Below are 18,625 nucleotides of genomic sequence, written 5' to 3' on the forward strand. Positions count from 1 at the left end.
CTTCTTTTTTTAATTTCATATTATTAAAAGATATTAGAAAAATCACATTAAATATATAGTAAAAACATTTATATTTTTTCTTATATGTTATATTTTGAATTTTTCAAACCGTCTATATATTATTAGAAATTTGAAGATTCTCACTCTGAAAATTTTGTGATCAATAGATTATTTTTTTTGTTATAATAAGTTACAAATGATCATAAAATATAACGCATATGAATTTTTATTTAATAAATATTCAAACTAAATAATGTATATATATATATATATATATATATATACTAATGATTTAAAGCAACAATATTGGCTGATCAATTTAGTTGTCCAGTTGAAATCTTTCAAAAGTATGTGAAAGACTAAAGTCAAAGTAAATATGGATTTAGAATAATAGTTATATTTTACTAACCAAAATACCGAAAAAAACCGAACTGAATCGAAACCAACCCGATATCTGGATTGAACACCCCTAATCCAAATGAAGCCAAACTATTGTTTAATTCTCCAAAATATAATAAAAATAATAACTTAATTCCGCGCAAGGCGCGGATCTTATCCTAGTAGTAATTGTAAACTTCAAAAATATAATTACATTGATTAAACTTTTATTGGTTAAAAATTACTGGAAATAGTTAACTACAAAAATAATACATTTGTAACTAAAATTTTGTATACTTTCTTAATAATGTACAAATTCTAAAACATACATATTTTAAAAACAAAAAAAAGAATAATATTTTATATATTCAGAGACAGCTTTAAGCAAAGTAAAGCAAGTGTAAATTTGCGGTCTACACTTACACTTGCGGCTGTAAATGGATATATGAATCTTAGGACCGGTTCTTCTGTTTATATCTAAAGTTATTGTATATACATTAGGTTTTGATGACTGAAAATAAATTATTTTCCAAATATAAAGTTGTATGTACAAAAATATTGTTTTAGCATTTTTTTTTTTTTGAAATAGAATTTACGTAAAAATATAGTTTAAAAAATTGAGGTCATCTAAGACTATATTAGTCTCAAACAAACTATAGAGTAATCAAAACAGTGATCCAGAGACGGACCTACATGATCAATAGGGGTGTCAACTGACAACCCTTAAATTATATAAATATGAAATGTAAGCTAGGAAACGTTAGTGTAGACAACATATTTGGTTTGATTCAGTCATGAACTTAGTGCTGGGTTAGCGGTTAAACCCACTCCGATCCGCCATGCGGACCTGCGGATCGAATCACTTTTTTGATTCAAGAATTTGACCTGTATAACCTGCAAACCAAAAATCTTATACCCACATCCACCTCGCCAAAACCCGCCTGCACCCGCCTGCACCCGCCTTGCCAAAACCCGCGAATAAACCGCCTGACTGCCCGCCGCAGTTCGATATCTTTTTTTTTTTGTATTTGTCCATTTACATGAGCATGAGACCCAGGTGAACAAATATCCTAGGTCCGCCATTGCGGTGATCTAGGACAATAACGTGCTTCAAATGAAACTGCGAGTGAGATGTTATACTCTTCATGAAAATAAAATAAAAACATAATATTACTCTTAGGACGTGGCATGTAAGTGGTGTTTTAATCACATTTTTTTTGGTTCAAAATGGAAGCATCCCTCAGCACAATTAAAGAAGTATAAAGGGATAGAAAAGAAGGTATTGCTGAGTGGCATTCAAATCTATGAGAATTCAAAGGCAAATAATGACATGAAAATATATATTTATCCAAAGGATCGTTAATTAATGAGTTGAGCTCATTGGTTATTCTTTCTAAAATTTTATTGTTGAAGCAACAACTCAACGGATTTGTCAATGTAGTAGTGTTGACAACTCTTAGCTCCATTAGTTGTTGTTGTCCTTTACATTTTCCATTAGACTACTACTAATGTGTCATCCACTTTTTTTGTTGACAAAAAGCTAATGACAATCTAATCCTTGTCAGCATCCAATCCATCATGTAAGTCTTATTTGGTCGGTCCATTTATTGGTTGGTTTGACAAATTTGTGCCCATCCCTTGTTAGTTTTCTTGATAATTTTCCACAAGACCCTCTTATTGGCCCTAGCAAATAATATATTCAACTTTGTCTACAATATTACGTGAATTGAGATATTACTATGAAAACACAAGACACATTAAACAAGTTGAACCAAAACCAGATGACCGTTCAAACTACCATCAGGCATATTCTCAAGAAAACCTCAAATGAAACCCTAAACCTTTGGTATCTAGTTGACCATGCATGGAAAGTGCTTTAAGTAGGTTTATCATATAATATATATAAAGACTAGTGGGCTCCTCCACCTAGTGATGTATACTAACTAAAAGATACAATTCCACTCTGTAAAATGCGAATGATGTATTATCATTAGTACTAAATAGTAGAGGATTATGTGCAAGGTATGTGAAAGTGTTAGAATAAAAATAGTGGCGCATATACAGATTGTGTGTTAGTGAACTCGTGCGCTTGCTAGTTTTGACCCCATTTACATAGTTTATATTACTTTTGCATACCTCATAAGTTGAGAGACTTAGTGGATGAAGTTAACCAGTATCTTCTACCTAACCAAAGCTCTTTAAATACTCTTTAACTAACATCTCTTCTCACCACTACAATATTCTAATTAAGACTACTTTCTCCTCTTATTAGTCTTCTTTTTCACCATTGATATCAATACAACAAAACTTATCTAGTATCAAAAGAACGTCTTCTAATTGTGTATTCTCCACTGCTTTTCTTTTGTTTATTCACCAATTATATCAGAAGAATCAAGAGCAATGGAGGGATATAAGAGAGTGAAGTTGCTTCTCATCTTTCTAATAATCTCCTCAGTGGCAACCAGCGCAAGTCCATGGCTGCCGATGGACGGAAACTATCCAGGTAGCTATTGCTTAAGCTGGAGACTAGCAATAGAAACCAACAATGTACGTGCGTGGCGCACCGTTCCTATTCAATGTATGCGTTATGTTGAGGTATATATGCTGGCTGGTCAATATGATAGAGACGTTCAGTTGATTGTGGAGCAAATCAGGGTTTATCTCAATGAGATAGTCCTTCCTGGTGATGGTATGGATGCATGGATCTTCGATGTTGATGATACTTGCTTTTCAAACGTCTTTTACTATCGGCTCAAGAGATACGGGTACACACAATTTATTTTCCTTCTCACATTTCAGACTAATTATGTTAAACCAGTCTGCCTAACACTAGTAGAAATTAATCATATAGCCACAAAAAAAATTCGCGACTGATGTGTCATATAGGTGACTAATTATGTCATGTTTCTAAATAAACCGTGAGTATAAAATACACTGGTAGCTCAACTGATGTATTAGAAGACATCTTTAAAAGAAAACTAGTTTAACATGTTGTTGTGTCACTTAGACCTAAAGTTAACATGCAGATGTGACCCTTATGATCCAACTGGATTTAGAAAATGGGCGATGAAAGGAGAGTCTCCAGCAATACAGCCTGTTCTTGAACTGTTTAACGAACTGATAGAAACAGGTTTCAAAGTTATCCTAGTAACCGGAAGAGATGAAGAAACTCTTGGCCAGGCAACACAAGAAAATTTGCATAATCAAGGCTTCACTGGTTATGAAAGGTTGATTATGAGGTTAGGATCAGCTTTGCTTATTTTCTTATAGAATTTTTTCATAATATAAAAAGAATAATAGTAGGTCTTTCGTAATGGGGACAAATATTATACTTTCAGGACGCCAGAGAACAAAAAGCACAGCGCAACAATATACAAAACATCAATCAGAAAGCAAGTGATGGAAGAAGGTTACAGGATATGGGGCAATGTAGGTGACCAATGGAGTGACTTACAAGGAGAATATTCAGGGAACCGCACCTTCAAGCTTCCTAACCCTATGTATTTTGTTCCCTAATAATTCTACTATAAACCATTTTCTCATTTTCTACCAATCAAATTAAATGTACAACATGATCATAATATATACACAAAGGTACATCTCGACTTGTCATGTGGCGGTCCAGTTTGCTCTTCCGTGAAATCATAATAACAACATGATTTTCAAATTCATTCTAGTGATCCACCTTCCGTCTTCTTCTCACATTGGAACCACAATAAAACCTCCTTGCTCAAAGATTATATACCATAGACGAAGAAAAAGAATATGAATATAAATAAGCAAAAAAAATTTTAAAAGATTCCAAAATCAAACAATAAGAATCAATCCAATAAATGTCTCTGTTTTTGTTTTTACAGTAACAATTTTCAATGCACGCCCCCTCCACATGCACATCATTTTCCCTACATATATATTTTATATATCTGAACCTTCTTTTCATATATCTCTTTTTTTTTAATGAATCTCTGATGTAGTCTCATAATGACGAATAAGTAAAAATAAATAAAAAAATAAGGAAAATAAGGAAGGAAAGCCACATGGTCGCTCACCGGAGAGAGAGACCATAGGGAGACCTTGACCACCACCACTGCAGTCATTACTGGGCCAAACCAACACATGAGTGTTTGTGTATGCAGACAATGTACCTCTGGTTGAAGAAGATTAAACCATTTTAAAACGCTCCTTTAGCATCCTGTTTTGGGGCGTTTACCACTTGAGTTAAAAGGCGAAACACTTCCACCGCCGCTTGGTCCTGGACTCTCTTCCCTCAAGTTGTTCGAGTTTATCAACGCTAGCTCCCTTAGCTGCTGCCTCTTTATGAAATCTTGCGAGTCGTCCTTCATTACAACCACCAAACACAAAGCGTTATGTTAAAAACGAATCCTATGTTTTCACATTATGCTTGCGGTAGAAAACAAAGTACAAAAGATCAAAGACAAAAACAGTTATGCTTTTTGGCGTTTGCGATTACACCAATTGGCTGCCTTGACTGGTATGACAGTGGTCACACATGTCTGCATAATTGAATACTAACCGCAAACTCCAAAGAGTGTATACTAAAATACAAACATTGAGACCAAAAAAAACAAGTAACAATAGAGTCTCAACGGTGCAAAACAACTAAGGAAGAACCTAAAAGAAAAACGTGGCCTTTCAATCTAATACCATCAGAGGAAGACGAGACTACAATCTTAACTGCCTTGTGCTGATTATACTAATAGAAGAAGAATTGAAAAAAAGAGTGGAGAAGAGATGTGTGTGTTTACCACAGGCTTAAGTAACTCTTCTATAATCTCTTGAGCTTGTCGCAGACGTATCTCCACAATACTGGCTGGAAGATCTGCTTCTATTAAGATGTGAAGCTGCTCATTCAAGTGTTCATACCCCGGTCTTCCCCTTAACTTATCTTCCTACAATTTTTGATCATCAAACAAGAAAAATACAACAGAGAGAAATCAATATAATCCTCATTGGAAGCTTATGACATGTTATTTGATCTGTGATAGTGTTTGATGAAGTGTCATGGAACTCACCTTTTCAGGATCCTTAATTGAGCCTTTCCCTCTGATGAACACGCGGCAGCCAGTGGTAGCTTCAACGCGTTTTAACGAGTTGCCTCTAGGACCGAGAAGTCGACCAACAAAATTGAACTGATGAAAAGCATTGAAAAGTTCAGAAACTGTACTGTGAAGTTCTTTGCATATAAACAATCTGAGTACTCACATTGGGATAGCTATCTACTGGAATCTCCAGACGCAATATCCTTTTCACGGTGTATGAGCTTGGGCTTCCTGGTGCACCTTGCCAGTCCATTGTCATTCCAGGTGTTCCACTAAGTCTCTGTAAGAAACCGAGTGTTTTAGACAAAGCTTTGGTGAAGCATTGTCAAAGAAAGAAGCTAAAGTAAATGAGGCTTTTAAGCTAAAAGATTGTGAATGAAAGGTGAAACCTTTAGATACTGAGCTTAAAAAAGATCAACTACTATACAACTGTGTAACTGAAGATTAGATGATGACAATACCTCCTGAGGAAGGCCGTTCCAGCCACCACCTAGCCCGGCGTTAGAAACGTTAGGGATAAGATTAGAAGAAGCCATAGGACTTGGACTTCTGTGTCTGAGCCTATCAAAATCGCCAAATCCTTGGTTAGAAGACATCATTCCAGACACCCTGAACATCTCTGCACATCCAAGAAACCCCTTTTTAAACAAGGAGCCAATTGACACTAAGGCTAGTACTAAAGTGTGACGACACTGATTGATTCAAACATACCACTGAAGAAACAAATCAAGAAATTAGAATTGAAGATCAAGAAGAGAGTGAGATAAAAGGAGAAACCTTGATTCAGCAGGCGGCTGCATATAGGCAAGACTTGAGTAAAAGGTGTAAGCTTTTGATGTTCGGCGAGAAGCTCCGTCAAGTACTGAGAGCTGTTTCGAGACAAGAAAGAAACAAATCAGATCGGTATTTTCTTTTTTTCTTGCTATAAAAACGAAAGGAGCGTGTGTGTACCTGTCGATCTCAGGAGGAGTGCTTCGAATCTGAGGAGAAGCAGCTCTAGCGGGAGAGGAGAAGTAAGAGGAGTTGTTGTTGTATAGCCCAGACATGGGTGATGGGTTCTGTGCTCTGTGCTCAGTTTCCTTCTTTCTTCTTTCTGTATACAACAAGCAAGAAAGACGCAGAAGTAACAGCTGAAACTAAAAGAAAAGTAGAGAGAGAAAGACACCAAATGTGAATCCTGCAGAAAGAGGCCTCACTTTTTTTTTTTGTTTTCTTCCTTTTTATTGTTTTTTCTTACTTCTATTTTTTTTTTTCGGCTAAAAACTTAGTTTGACAAAATTAAATTTTAAAAATGATTTAGGTGACAACGTGGATCTTTCTGTTTAAATATATGTATTCCTTCCGATTTTTAATATATTTTTTATATAATTGTGTAAACTAATTAAAAACACTTTCAATTTTTTTTTTTTTTACAAAAACTCATTAGTTATTTATTTATTCACAATTCGACCAATGATAGAACACGCTGTATATATAAAGAAGCAAGCTATACAATATAAAAAGTTAATAAAATATACGTCAGAAATAGAAAACATTATTTATTTTGGAACAAAATATTTCTTCTATGATTTTGTGATTTTCATCAGCAATCGCTAGGGGGCAACTTGGGTATGTGTTGGGTGTTAGATCGTATCAACCATGCAATCGCTCATCAGAGCGTCTTTTGGGCTGTATATTTCCTTTTGTATTAATTAAAGAGAAAATTACTAAAATAAATCTTGACTTTCGAAAATAAACCAAAAAATCTTTAACTCACAAATATGTTATTTTAACCATCAATTTCTAGTCAAACACGAATAAATCTCATACTTTCGTTGATCAAACCATTTCAATCTCGTCAAAAATCAAATATTTAGTGTCGTTAGATATATTTAACAGTTGACTGAAGCCAAAATGGTTTGATCACAAATATGAACATTTTTTGTTTTAATTTTAAAGCTGAGGATTAAAATATCTTAATTAAAGATTGTTTTAATTTTAAAGCTGAGGGTTATTTTTCTGGCTTATTAATCAAATAACTGCTGATAAATGTGTTCATGCCTCCAAGTTTTTTATTCATGTATGGTAATTGTTTGAAAGTGGTCTCTCGTTTATGTTCAATGAGTCTTCTTCCCCAAGTTACATATTCTATAGTACCTTTTAACTATAAAATGTAGCCAATGATGTCCAACTAATCCCACTGTCTTTTGACTGTTTATATAGATTGCGTGGTTACTTTTCCAAATCTCAATAAAACCTTTCTAAAATCAAGTATTCGTAGTTCTTATATGTTTTGTCTCCTTTTACCCTTCTTTTTTAAGAAAACGTACCACTCCTACGATATTTTGTATTATATGTATGATCTCTCATAGTAAGCAACATTACATCATTTCAAATAATAAAACTATGTAGGTATTATTAAATTGTAATTAAAATGTATAATTTAACAAAAAAATAGTTTGAATATTCCAATTTTTGTACAACTTAAATTTTGTCATTGAAACGGCAAAACGAACTAACATAAAATTTCGGGGACACTGATGTGATACTTTTGAGACTTTTATTAAGTTTAAGTTGGCAAGAAAAGAGCCCCCAATAGCCACTAAGTCAAAAGAAATATGAAATCTCAGAACGATATATCTTAAACTTAGCCACATACACTCTCGGATTAGTGTTGAAGAGTGTGATTATAACGTTATGTTCGAGTATTGCAACAATACTGAACATCAAGAGGCTTGGGAAGTTTGTTCCAAGTTTTGTAGGGCCCTAAAGTAGTATTGTAGCTTATTGTTTTACAATTTACATATTGGGCCTTATAACCATTTGACCCTATGCACGTTCCCATGGCCAGCCAGCCATAAACATAAGACCATCGAACCTGAACTATTCATTAAGTATCACTTATATACCATGTTCAAAAACTCGCTAGACGGAACGCGTTCGGCTAACCTGGGTCTAGCGAGTTATCAGAAAATCGGAAAAAAATCGGAGAGTATACGAGGAGTAGTTTTTATAAAGAAAATGATTCTAAAGGAAAAATTATACAACATTCGGATAAAACATATTTATACCGACCATGACATATGAAGTATTGTAGCCTAGCGGTGTGAGGAGCTAAAACTTGACTTTAGAACCAGGGTACGATGGCAGTTAAGTGTCATTTTGTGTGTTTTCATTTTTTTTAAGGAAGGGTACAATTGTAAATTCGGCTTCTTCTTCCTCCTCCTCGAACTCTGACCTAATTTCTGCGGCCGTTTTCTGTGTTTTCAACATAAACACAATTTGTTTTTCGCGATAGACTTCATTTCAACTTAGTTTTTCCATTACTAACACTAAACTAAGAAAGATCTATGAATTTATTACTGATTTAGACTCGAAATCGACATACTGTATACACTTTTCTTTTTCTGAACCGAGTTTTAGTCCGATTATGGTAGAATCGCAGCAGCGGAGCTCCGCCGAAAGCTTTTCCGGCGTGGAAGCTTTTCGAACATGGGTTATATATAAGGTGAAAATCTCTCGACTAAGTTTGTTTTGGGTAAAAACTCTCAAACTAAGTATTTAACGTAAAAGCTCTCAAACTAACTTTATTTAATAAATTAAACCTTAGCAGGTCTTAATTATCATTACTATCGGTAAATCTTTCACTACAAGAAAACATATTTTTTACTAGGGCAGTATTCGTTGTAAATTTGTCGTAAATGGGGTGTTACGACGAATTAACGCCGAAAGACGTTTCGTTGTTAAACGTCCGTCGTAACGGAGGTTTCGTCGTAAACGACTCGTTACGTTTACGACGAAATATATTCCTCGTAAAGCGCAGGGAAAGGATTCGTCGTAAACGCCACGTAAGTCTTCGTCGTAAAGCCCACGTAATTATTTCGATGTAAAGCACACGTAAATACTTTCGTTGTAAATCACTCGTAAACATTTCGATGTAAAACCCTCGTAAATATTTCGATGTTAATCGCTCGTAAACATTCGATGTAAACTCCATGTAATGTTTACGAGGAGTTTACATCGTTTCTTATTATATTATTATTAATTAGTATATAATAGATTTTAATTTATATTTAATATTCAGAATTTAAAATAATTTAAATTTTAAAACGAAATATGAAATTGGAAAACATATTTTAAAAAGTCATACAATAATATTTAAATTCATAATACAAACAGAAAAATAAAAAAAACTACATATTGTCGAAGTAGTTGGTTGGGTTGCTCGGCTGTTGACGGATTGGATCGGACTCTTGGGGATCTCGTGGTGGCATTCCAAGAGCGGCTCGTCTCTCACTCAACATTCTCTGCATAACCGGGTTTCCCACGGCCATCACGTCTAGCAAATCCTCAAGAGAGTCTAAACGAACCTGCTAGCTATCCATTTGAGCCTTCTGGCTATCCATTTGAGCCTTCATCTGAGCAGTCTCTTCATCCCGTCTCGAAGTGTATGACGAAGTTGCCCTTGCAACTTCGTTAACAGAGCCTATACCGACTATCCGTCCCTTCTTTTTAGGAGCCACCTATAAAATCAAAACATATATTAATATAGTTAATTATGTTAAAATATTTAAAATAATGTAAACAAAAATTTTAAGTTACCTCTTCGAAGATTCTGTCGACCTCTTCGGTGGACAATGTGACTGGTAATCCATCAGGAGACTCCTGGGTTAGTTGCGTCTCCCGTTCTTCAATCCGACCAGCCACTGTTCGGAAGAGTTTCTCAGATGCGGGATCCACAAAAACTCCGTCGGATGTGGCGTGAGTCATCTTGAATAGGCCAGACAGAGAAGGTAAGACTCTCGTCTTCTCGAACTACAAAAAAAAATTAAATTAAATATTATAAATTATATTAATTGAATATTTTAAAATATATATTTAAAACAAAACTTACAACTTCTAGATGGACTCCTGCATGAGGTTTTTGTCCGGTTCTGTGAAGCATGGGCAAATGACCATCTTTATCCTTCGTCCTTCGAGAAGCCGAGCACGAATTGGCCTTTTTGATCGAAGAGGGGTGCTCCCAATAGGCGATGAGGCCATCCCACACATCCGTCGTGAGCTCAGTGGGCTTTCCCTCATACCCGTAGATCTCCCACTTGTCCTTCCAATCAGAGACTGTGTTGCAGAGGTGTATCTTTGCCTTTGCAACGAATTCCGCCTTCACCTTCTCGGTGATTCCCAAAGACCAATGTCACTTTTGCTGAAACATAAAAATTTTGAAAAAATTACAATTAATAATAAATATTAAAAATATATATATTTATTTAAAAGTGAAAATTTAATTAAATTTAAAAATCTTACCGCAAAACATTTAAACCACGTGATCTTAACGTGATTTGGTGTCTTGCTCCAGTTCGGGTATGCCCCATCGTAGTAACCCTTAATCGTCGCCGAAACGCTCCGGCTAACACGGTTGTTAGCCCCAAACCTGAAAAAAACAATTTAACCGTTACAAAATAAAAATTAATTAAATTTTAAAGTAATAAAAATTAATAACTTACCAATAAGTTCCTCGGGGTCTATCGGGGTCTAGAACATCCAAACCCTCCCGTCCAGGCTGGGCAAGCAAATCCTCCACCGTATATCTCGCGAAGGGAGCATATGAAGGCACACGCAAATCCGGATGAACTGCACCTTCTGGGACAGGCTCAGGTGCAGCCGCTGGAGGAGGAGGTGGAGGCATCTGCGGTGGAAGAGGAGGACTCGAAAAAACTCTCTGAGAAGTCTGAGAGTCTGGAACTGCATCGGAAGATGATGGACCGGAAGAAGATGTACCGGAACCGTCGCCAAACAACTGGGCATAAGTAGGTGCTGCTGGTTTCCTTCTAGGAGCCATCTAAAATAAATTTAAATAAATTTAATCAATTATGACGACATAATTAAAAAATTATTCCGTTACCTAACTAATCACCTAAACTATAGGATTCCGTCATCTAACTGATCACCTAAACTAATTATCTAAATAATCACCTAAACTAATTACCTAACTAATTAATAACCTAAACTAACTTAAAAAAAAAAAAAGGAGGAAAGAGAATGTACCTTAGAGAGAGAGGAGAGGAGTTTGGGAGGAATGGACGAGGCAGCCTCGTCTCGGCGTCCCAATATATAGAAAATGTTTCGTCGTAAACGCGACGTAATATTACGACGAAGTTACCAGGCCCGCGTTTTTTCATTTACGACGAAGTTACCAGGCCCGCGTTTTTTGATTTACGACGAAATTACGTCGAAAAATCGGTTTACGACGAATTTACAAGGCCCACGTTTACGACGAAGTTACCAGGCCCGCATTTTTCCATTTACGACGAAATTACGTGGAATAGATAACCATTTACGACGATTTTACAACGCTTAACCCTAAACACCGAGAATGAAATCCCTAAACCCCAAAGTCACATATCATCTAACATCATATCTCTTCTCTACTACTTTGTGCTCTTTCTCCAACTTAAACTCTAAAACCCTAAAACTCCAAATAATTTTTTTAAAATTAACACAAATACATATTATATAAAACAACATTTGTTACACATACATTAGGATGGTAAAAAAACAATATTTCTTTAAACATACGTTACAATAGAGAAATACAACATCAGAGACATATATTACATCACTCTAAATCGTTTTCGTTCTCATCAATATTACATCACTCTAAATCGTTTTCGTTCTCATCACTATCATTACAATCATCATCGTCGCTTCTCTCGAACTCGTCTTCACGTGCTTCATCTGTCGCATCTTCGGGAATATCTTCATATTGAAAGTTTTGCGGGTCGATCAAAAGGATTTCATCAGTTGGTTGTTCTGGTACCTCAACTTCATTGATAGCGTCTTCTTCTTGCAAGGGCGGTTCTTCTCCAGCGACAATGCGTCCACGAGGTGTAATTTTGATAGCAGCTAACCAGTTTATCCCGGAAGTTCGAAGCCGAGGATAAGGAAGGAAGCTTACTTGCTCGGCTTGTGAAGCTAAAATGAAAGGCTCAAATTTGTTGTATCTTCTCCCAAAATTGACATCCACAACACCAAATTTGTTATACCGAATCCCTCGGTTCACAACAGGATCGAACCATTCACATTTGAAGAGGACGCATTTTAGCTTCAATAACCCCGAAAATTCCACTTCAATAATCTCCTGCAAGATCCCGTAAAAGTCCGTTTCACCTTTCACACATATTCCGTAGTTACTCGTTGCCCGATGTCTCCCATACTCGTATGTGTGAAAGGTAAATCCTCGTGTGAAATACATAGGTGATGTGGTGACCTTTGCAACTGGACCTTGAACCAATTCGTGAAACCATACGGGATAATAAGGATCGTCATAATCAACCTGCAAAAAGCAGTTATTCTTAATTAATATTGAAGTATCAAAACACTTACTTAATTAATCAATGTATGAGATATATTACGTACCTGTGATTTTAACCACTTGACAAAGTGCTTATCTTTACGTGTGTCCACATCAGTTGCAGATATTCCTGGTATTGCTTCTTCAACTTGAGATACAAACATGCTGCAAATTAAACAAATAATCAAGTCATACATAATTAACTGCAATTCATATAATTAACATTCACAAAAATATTTACCTTTCAAAGTAACGGGTCACTGCATCCTCGCTGTTGAGCAGAATACAAGTGTGGGCACTATGTTTATCCTCTTCACATGACCACCATACTTCTTTCGTTTTACCACCAAACCGTGCAATTTCGCAGAAAATGTCAGGAACACCATCAATTGGATATGATGTCGGTACTCCACCATCATCATATCTTCTAGGAATTCTTTTCCTCGTACGAACAGTTGGAGCAAAGTAGTATGATGTGAAGTTAGATGTTTCGGCTGTCAAAATTCCCGCAACTATTGAACCTTCCACCTTTGCAAGATTTCTTGCTTTCCCCTTCAAATGTTTCATCTGTCGCTCATACGGATACATCCATCCGTTGTGAACAGGTCCATGAAGCAATGCTTCATACGGTAGGTGGACAACTAGATGCTCCATGACGTCAAAAAATGAAGGAGGAAATATCTTCTCCAGGTTGCACAATATGATCGGAATGTTATGATGAAGTTGTTCGATGACTTCTTCCTTGAACGTACGTGTGCTGAGATCTCTGAAAAAAGCGCCGATGGCTGTATATTGCAAAAGTAATCAAATTAATAACATTTCATAACATATGTATATATATTAACGTTTTATAATTACCTGCAAGTGCTTCATGGACATTTGCTGGAAGGAGCTCGGCAAAAGCAAATGGAAGTAGTCGTTGCATAAACACATGACAATCATGACTCTTCATTCCGGAGAACTTTTGACCTCGTTCAACACATCTTGACAGATTTGAAACATAACCATCAGGAAACTTAACTTCTGATGCAACCCAGTCAAACAAGGTTGTTTTGGCTTCTGATGACAACCGGAAGATGGGAACAGAAACGTTTCCATTGCTCTTGATATGTAACTCACTTCTTGAGCAAATATCAGGTAAGTCCATCCTTGACTTTTTGTTATCTTTTGTCTTCCCAGGGACGTTAAGTAATGTATTCATGATGTTCTCAAAAAAGTTCTTCTCAATATGCATGACATCCAGATTGTGGCGTAAGAGAAGATCCTTCCAATAGGGTAGCTCCCAAAATATACTCTTCTTATGCCAATTGTGAGACACACCATACCCATCAGGCATATTTCCAGGAACATGACAATTTCCTCCAACTTTTACTGTTTCCTGAGCTCCGTAATAATCAATGTCTGCTTCGATCTGCTGGCCGGTGAGATATGAAGGAGGACCGTCTCTGACAATTTTTTTGTGCCGAAACAATGTCTTATTTCTTCTGTACGGATGGGCAAGTGGAAGAAAGCGACGATGACAGTCAAACCAACAACTCTTCCTACCATTTTTCAGTTGAAAAGCATCCGTCGATCCAAGACAATATGGACAAGATAATCTTCCATGTGTTGTCCAGCCAGACAACATCCCATAAGCAGGGAAATCACTTATCGTCCACAGCAGAACTGCTCGCATCGTAAAATTGTTTTTCAAGGAACAATCGTACGTCCTCACCCCTTCTGACCACAATTGCTTTAGCTCTTCTATCAATGGTTGAAGAAAAACATCAAGAGACCGTTTTGGATGCTTCGGCCCAGGGATTAATATGGTCAAACATAGAAATTCTTGTTCCATGTACATATTCGGCGGTAAATTGTACGGCGTAAGAATGACTGGCCACAAAGAATATTGTCTACCAGACATTCCAAATGGACTAAATCCATCGGTGCATAACCCAACATAGACATTCCGAATATTTGTAGCAAAATCTGAGTGTACCTTGTTGAAATGTTTCCACGCTCTTGCGTCTGATGGATGTGCAACCTCACCATCTCTCTGGACATGTTCCGCATGCCACCTCATCAACGCAGCAGTCCTCTCAGATTGATATAATCTTTTCAATCTGTCTGTAATTGGTAGGTACCACATCCTTTGGTACGGTACCCTATTCCTCCCACGGCCTTGCGGTTTGAATCGTGGTTTTTTGCAGAATCGACACTCTTCTAACTTGTCATCTTCTTTCCAGTAGATCATGCAGTTGTCGATGCAAACATCAATCATCTCCGAATGCAACCCAAGACTATAAACCAATTTCTGAATCTCATAATAAGATTCAGGAGACACGTTGTCTTCTGGCAAATACTCTTTAAACAACTCCGCTCATGCATCCATGCAATTCTCAGGTAAATTAAGATTCGTTTTAATATTCATCATCCTAGCTGCTAGAGACAATTTAGAGAGACCTTCTCTACAACCAGTGTAGATTGGTTGATTTGCAGCATCTAGCATTTCATAAAACCTTTTTGCATCCAAATTAGGTTTTTCTACATTTCCAGTTCCATCAGCTATTGTTGTAGTTGTTTCTAAAAATGCATCACTAATCATATCTTGAACCCTGTCATGATCTACCATCTGCTCATGATCTTGATGATAATTATATTCATTATGCAAATGATTCGGTTCTTCACTATCATGACCATCCTCAAAATTATTATTACTACTACTAGCTTCATTTCCCTCATAACCCTCTCCATGTTGATACCAAATGTAGTACTGTGGTGTAAATCCTCTGTTTACTAAATGCTTCCATACAGTTTCACTACGTGCAAATTTTGAATTCTTGCATTTCTGACATGGGCAGAACATCTTACCGCTTTCATGTGTGATCGGTGTACAGCCCGCCTGGTGCATGAATGTCTCTAGCCCGCTCAGAAATGCGTTCGTCACCCTCCCGTCGGAATCTTTGTGCAAATACATCCAACTCCGTAACTCGTAAATACTACCGCCACCGGCCATTTTTTTCTTAGATTTTTTTTTGAAATCTTTTTTTTTCTGATTTTTTTTTCGGATTTTTTTTTTCTCTCGTTTGTGTGTTGTGAGGAAGAGAGTTGTGGGAAATGACATATATATAGAGAAATTTTCGAGTTGGGTAGTTGAAATATAACAACGATTTTACAAGGAATATTTTACATGGATTTTACATGGTTTTAACATATTATTTACAACGACTTTACGACGAAATTAGGTAAGTTAAAGCACATTGAATACACGTTTTCACCTAAATATAACGGTAACATGCTTCGTTGTAATGTCGATGTAATGATTACGACGTATTTCTCATTCCGCGTACATTCGTCGTAAACTTACATGGAGTTTACGACGAAATCAATTCGTCGTAAATTTACATGGCGTTTACGACGAAAGTTAGATTCCTCGTAATTGCGTTGTAAACACCATGTAAATTTACGACGAAATATTTTCATCGTAAATGTTCGTTGTTATGGGCACGTTTTCTTGTAGTGTTTAGTTTAGGTGTTTCTACATTAAGTAAACATAGTTGACGGATTTTACCATTAAAAATAAAAAAAAAAAAAAAATTCAAAATTTTATAATATTATCTTAAAAGTAGTAACTTAAAATTTTAAAATTAGCATTTTAAAACAAATTTGTAAATATATGAGTTTGTTGTGTTTTTAACATCAACATTATATATGTATAAATTAAAAAAGTAAAAACCCAGAATAATAAAATTACTAAAAGGTTAAAAATGTAAGAAAACAAGAAAATATAACAAAAAAACATATTCTATCTAATAAAAATGTAATAATAAATCTTTAGATAATTTTTATTAAATTTTCTGGGGTTTTACATTTTAAATTTATACATATATAATTTTTATGTTAAAAATACATCAAACTCATATATTTACAAAAAAAAGTGCTAATTTTGAAAATTTAAGTTACTAATTTTTAGATAATATTATAAAATTTTGATTTTATTTATTTTCAATGGTAAAACTCCTCAACTATGTTTATTTAAAATAGAAACACTTAAACTAAAGATTTACCGGTAGTAATGGTAATTATGATCTGCTCGAGTTTAATTCATTAATTAAAGTTAGTTCGAGATTTTTTTCGTTAAATACTTATTTTGAGGGTTTTATCTCAAAACAGACTTAATTGAGGGCTTTTAACGTAAAAAATCATTAATATAATAGAGATATGTTTTATTTATGATTTTTTAAAAAAATATATCTTATCTACGAACCTTAATTTTGAAATGCCCAAAACTAAATTGGGCTGTGAATAGACGTTGGGAAATGGGCCTAGCCAGTCTCCACTCGATAAAATATTTATAAAAAAACCTCGGGCAAATAATTAGATTTTTGTAAAATTATTATACTAATTAAGTGCATTGGTTTAGATTTTTTTTCTTCAAAATATAAATAAATCGAACTCTTCGTAAAAGAAATTAAAATTTTATTCATTAAATATTACTTCATCCGTTTCGTATTAAGTGTCGTTTTAGAGAATTTTTTTCGTTACAAAATAAGTGTCGTTTTCGATTTTCAATGCAAAATTTATTAATTTTATGCAAAATTTATTTTCTATTGGTTGAAATATGGTTAGGTGTATAGGTAGTAGTGTTTTTTTATAGGAAATGTACAAAATTAATTGTTTTCTTAATCCGTGTGCCGAAACCTAAAACGACATTTATAATGATACAGAGGGATTATTATTTTTTGAGATTTAATTAGATAAAACTCTTGATATTGATAACCTAACCGATGATATATGTCATAATCATTATTCTTTCTCAGGTTTGCTGTTAAAAAATTAAAGTATGTATGGTATGATGAGAAAACAACGTTATTATCTTGAAAAAATTGAAACCTCATCGACTTTTCACATTATGTCGATCTTGGTGTATTTTTTTCTCCGAAACCTCATAAAAACGAGACATATGCATGTTCTTCTTTTTGTAACCCTCCTCTTTTCTTCGGAAGAGACTCGCACCACCAACGCGTAACAATAACTAAATCTTGCTGTGAATCTTGTGAATCAGCTTCTTCAGCGGCTTCGAGGTAATCCACTGGTTTTTTTTTTTTTTTTTTTTTTTTTTTTTTTTTTTTTTGCTTGTCTTCAAATTTCTCAACCGTTTCTTTTCAACTTACATTTTTGTATTTTCTTATGTTTTATAGATGTATTCGCCTTATGATGATAGTGACTCTTCAGTTGAAAGCCAGATCCTTCTGATGCTTGGAGCTGTGACGGTAAGTATTGGCGCAGGTCTGATATTTTATTGCGTAATTAGATTATTAAGAATGTATCGTTCTACTACTCAATCTCCGGTGCCAAATGCTGGAGACATAGAGTTAGGACATCAAGAAGTACAACTAGCTCCTGTGCTAACCGGGCCTCGTAGTCTGGTGGTAAAGGAACCTCGGCTGAGGTGCCCGCCACCCGAGTTCGAGCCCCGGCCACGAGGGGTATTTACATGGGATGCCTCTCGCCCTCCAGACCACTTCGCGTAACCAGGGGCCCTTAAGTGGACGCTTAAAAATCCTGTAATGGCTTGGGCTTAGGCCCGGTGGGCTAGTCGATCACGCAAAGTGGTCGGATACTGGATTATCAAAAAAAAAAAAAAACTAGCTCCTGTGCTAAGGGAAAACTTTGTATTTGTGCATGGGGAAAACGAGTGTAACATCTGCTTAGAGGAATTCGAACCCAACGTCGTATTGGCAAATACGCTATGTGGGCATGCATTCCACTTAGATTGTTTACGTAAGTGGAATGGAAATACTTGTCCAACGTGTCGTATAAATTTAGTTTAGTTTTCTGTACAAATAGGCCAATGATATTGTATGGATTTTTAAAG

At 35.5% G+C, this 18,625-nt stretch overlaps 2 protein-coding genes and 1 long non-coding RNA gene across 3 annotated transcripts; 2 read left to right on the forward strand and 1 right to left on the reverse strand.

Moving 5' to 3' along the window:
* The first annotated feature begins 2,456 nt into the window (after window positions 1-2,456).
* On the forward strand, window positions 2,457-3,990 carry LOC106409506 (acid phosphatase 1-like). Its single transcript, XM_013850134.3, has 3 exons — window positions 2,457-3,143; window positions 3,405-3,617; window positions 3,717-3,990. Exons 1-3 carry the CDS (start codon window positions 2,779-2,781, stop codon window positions 3,892-3,894), a joined length of 756 nt encoding a protein of 251 aa, XP_013705588.2. The 5' UTR covers window positions 2,457-2,778; the 3' UTR covers window positions 3,895-3,990.
* A 195-nt stretch (window positions 3,991-4,185) lies between these two features.
* LOC106407465 (KH domain-containing protein At2g38610) lies at window positions 4,186-6,651 on the reverse strand. Its single transcript, XM_013848330.3, has 7 exons — window positions 6,390-6,651; window positions 6,216-6,307; window positions 5,900-6,057; window positions 5,602-5,718; window positions 5,412-5,528; window positions 5,145-5,288; window positions 4,186-4,715 (listed from the first exon to the last, which is right to left on the reverse strand). The coding sequence occupies exons 1-7, from the start codon at window positions 6,482-6,484 to the stop codon at window positions 4,563-4,565; spliced, it is 876 nt and encodes a 291-aa protein (XP_013703784.1). The 5' UTR covers window positions 6,485-6,651; the 3' UTR covers window positions 4,186-4,562.
* Window positions 6,652-17,307: 10,656 nt separating this feature from the next.
* LOC111204030 lies at window positions 17,308-18,379 on the forward strand. Its single transcript, XR_002656455.2, has 2 exons — window positions 17,308-17,831; window positions 17,949-18,379. It is a non-coding gene; the product is annotated as an uncharacterized LOC111204030 (long non-coding RNA).
* The last annotated feature ends 246 nt before the right edge of the window (window positions 18,380-18,625 follow it).

This window comes from Brassica napus, chromosome C3, assembly GCF_020379485.1.
Source record: "Brassica napus cultivar Da-Ae chromosome C3, Da-Ae, whole genome shotgun sequence".
NCBI classification, from domain to species: Eukaryota; Viridiplantae; Streptophyta; class Magnoliopsida; order Brassicales; family Brassicaceae; genus Brassica; species Brassica napus.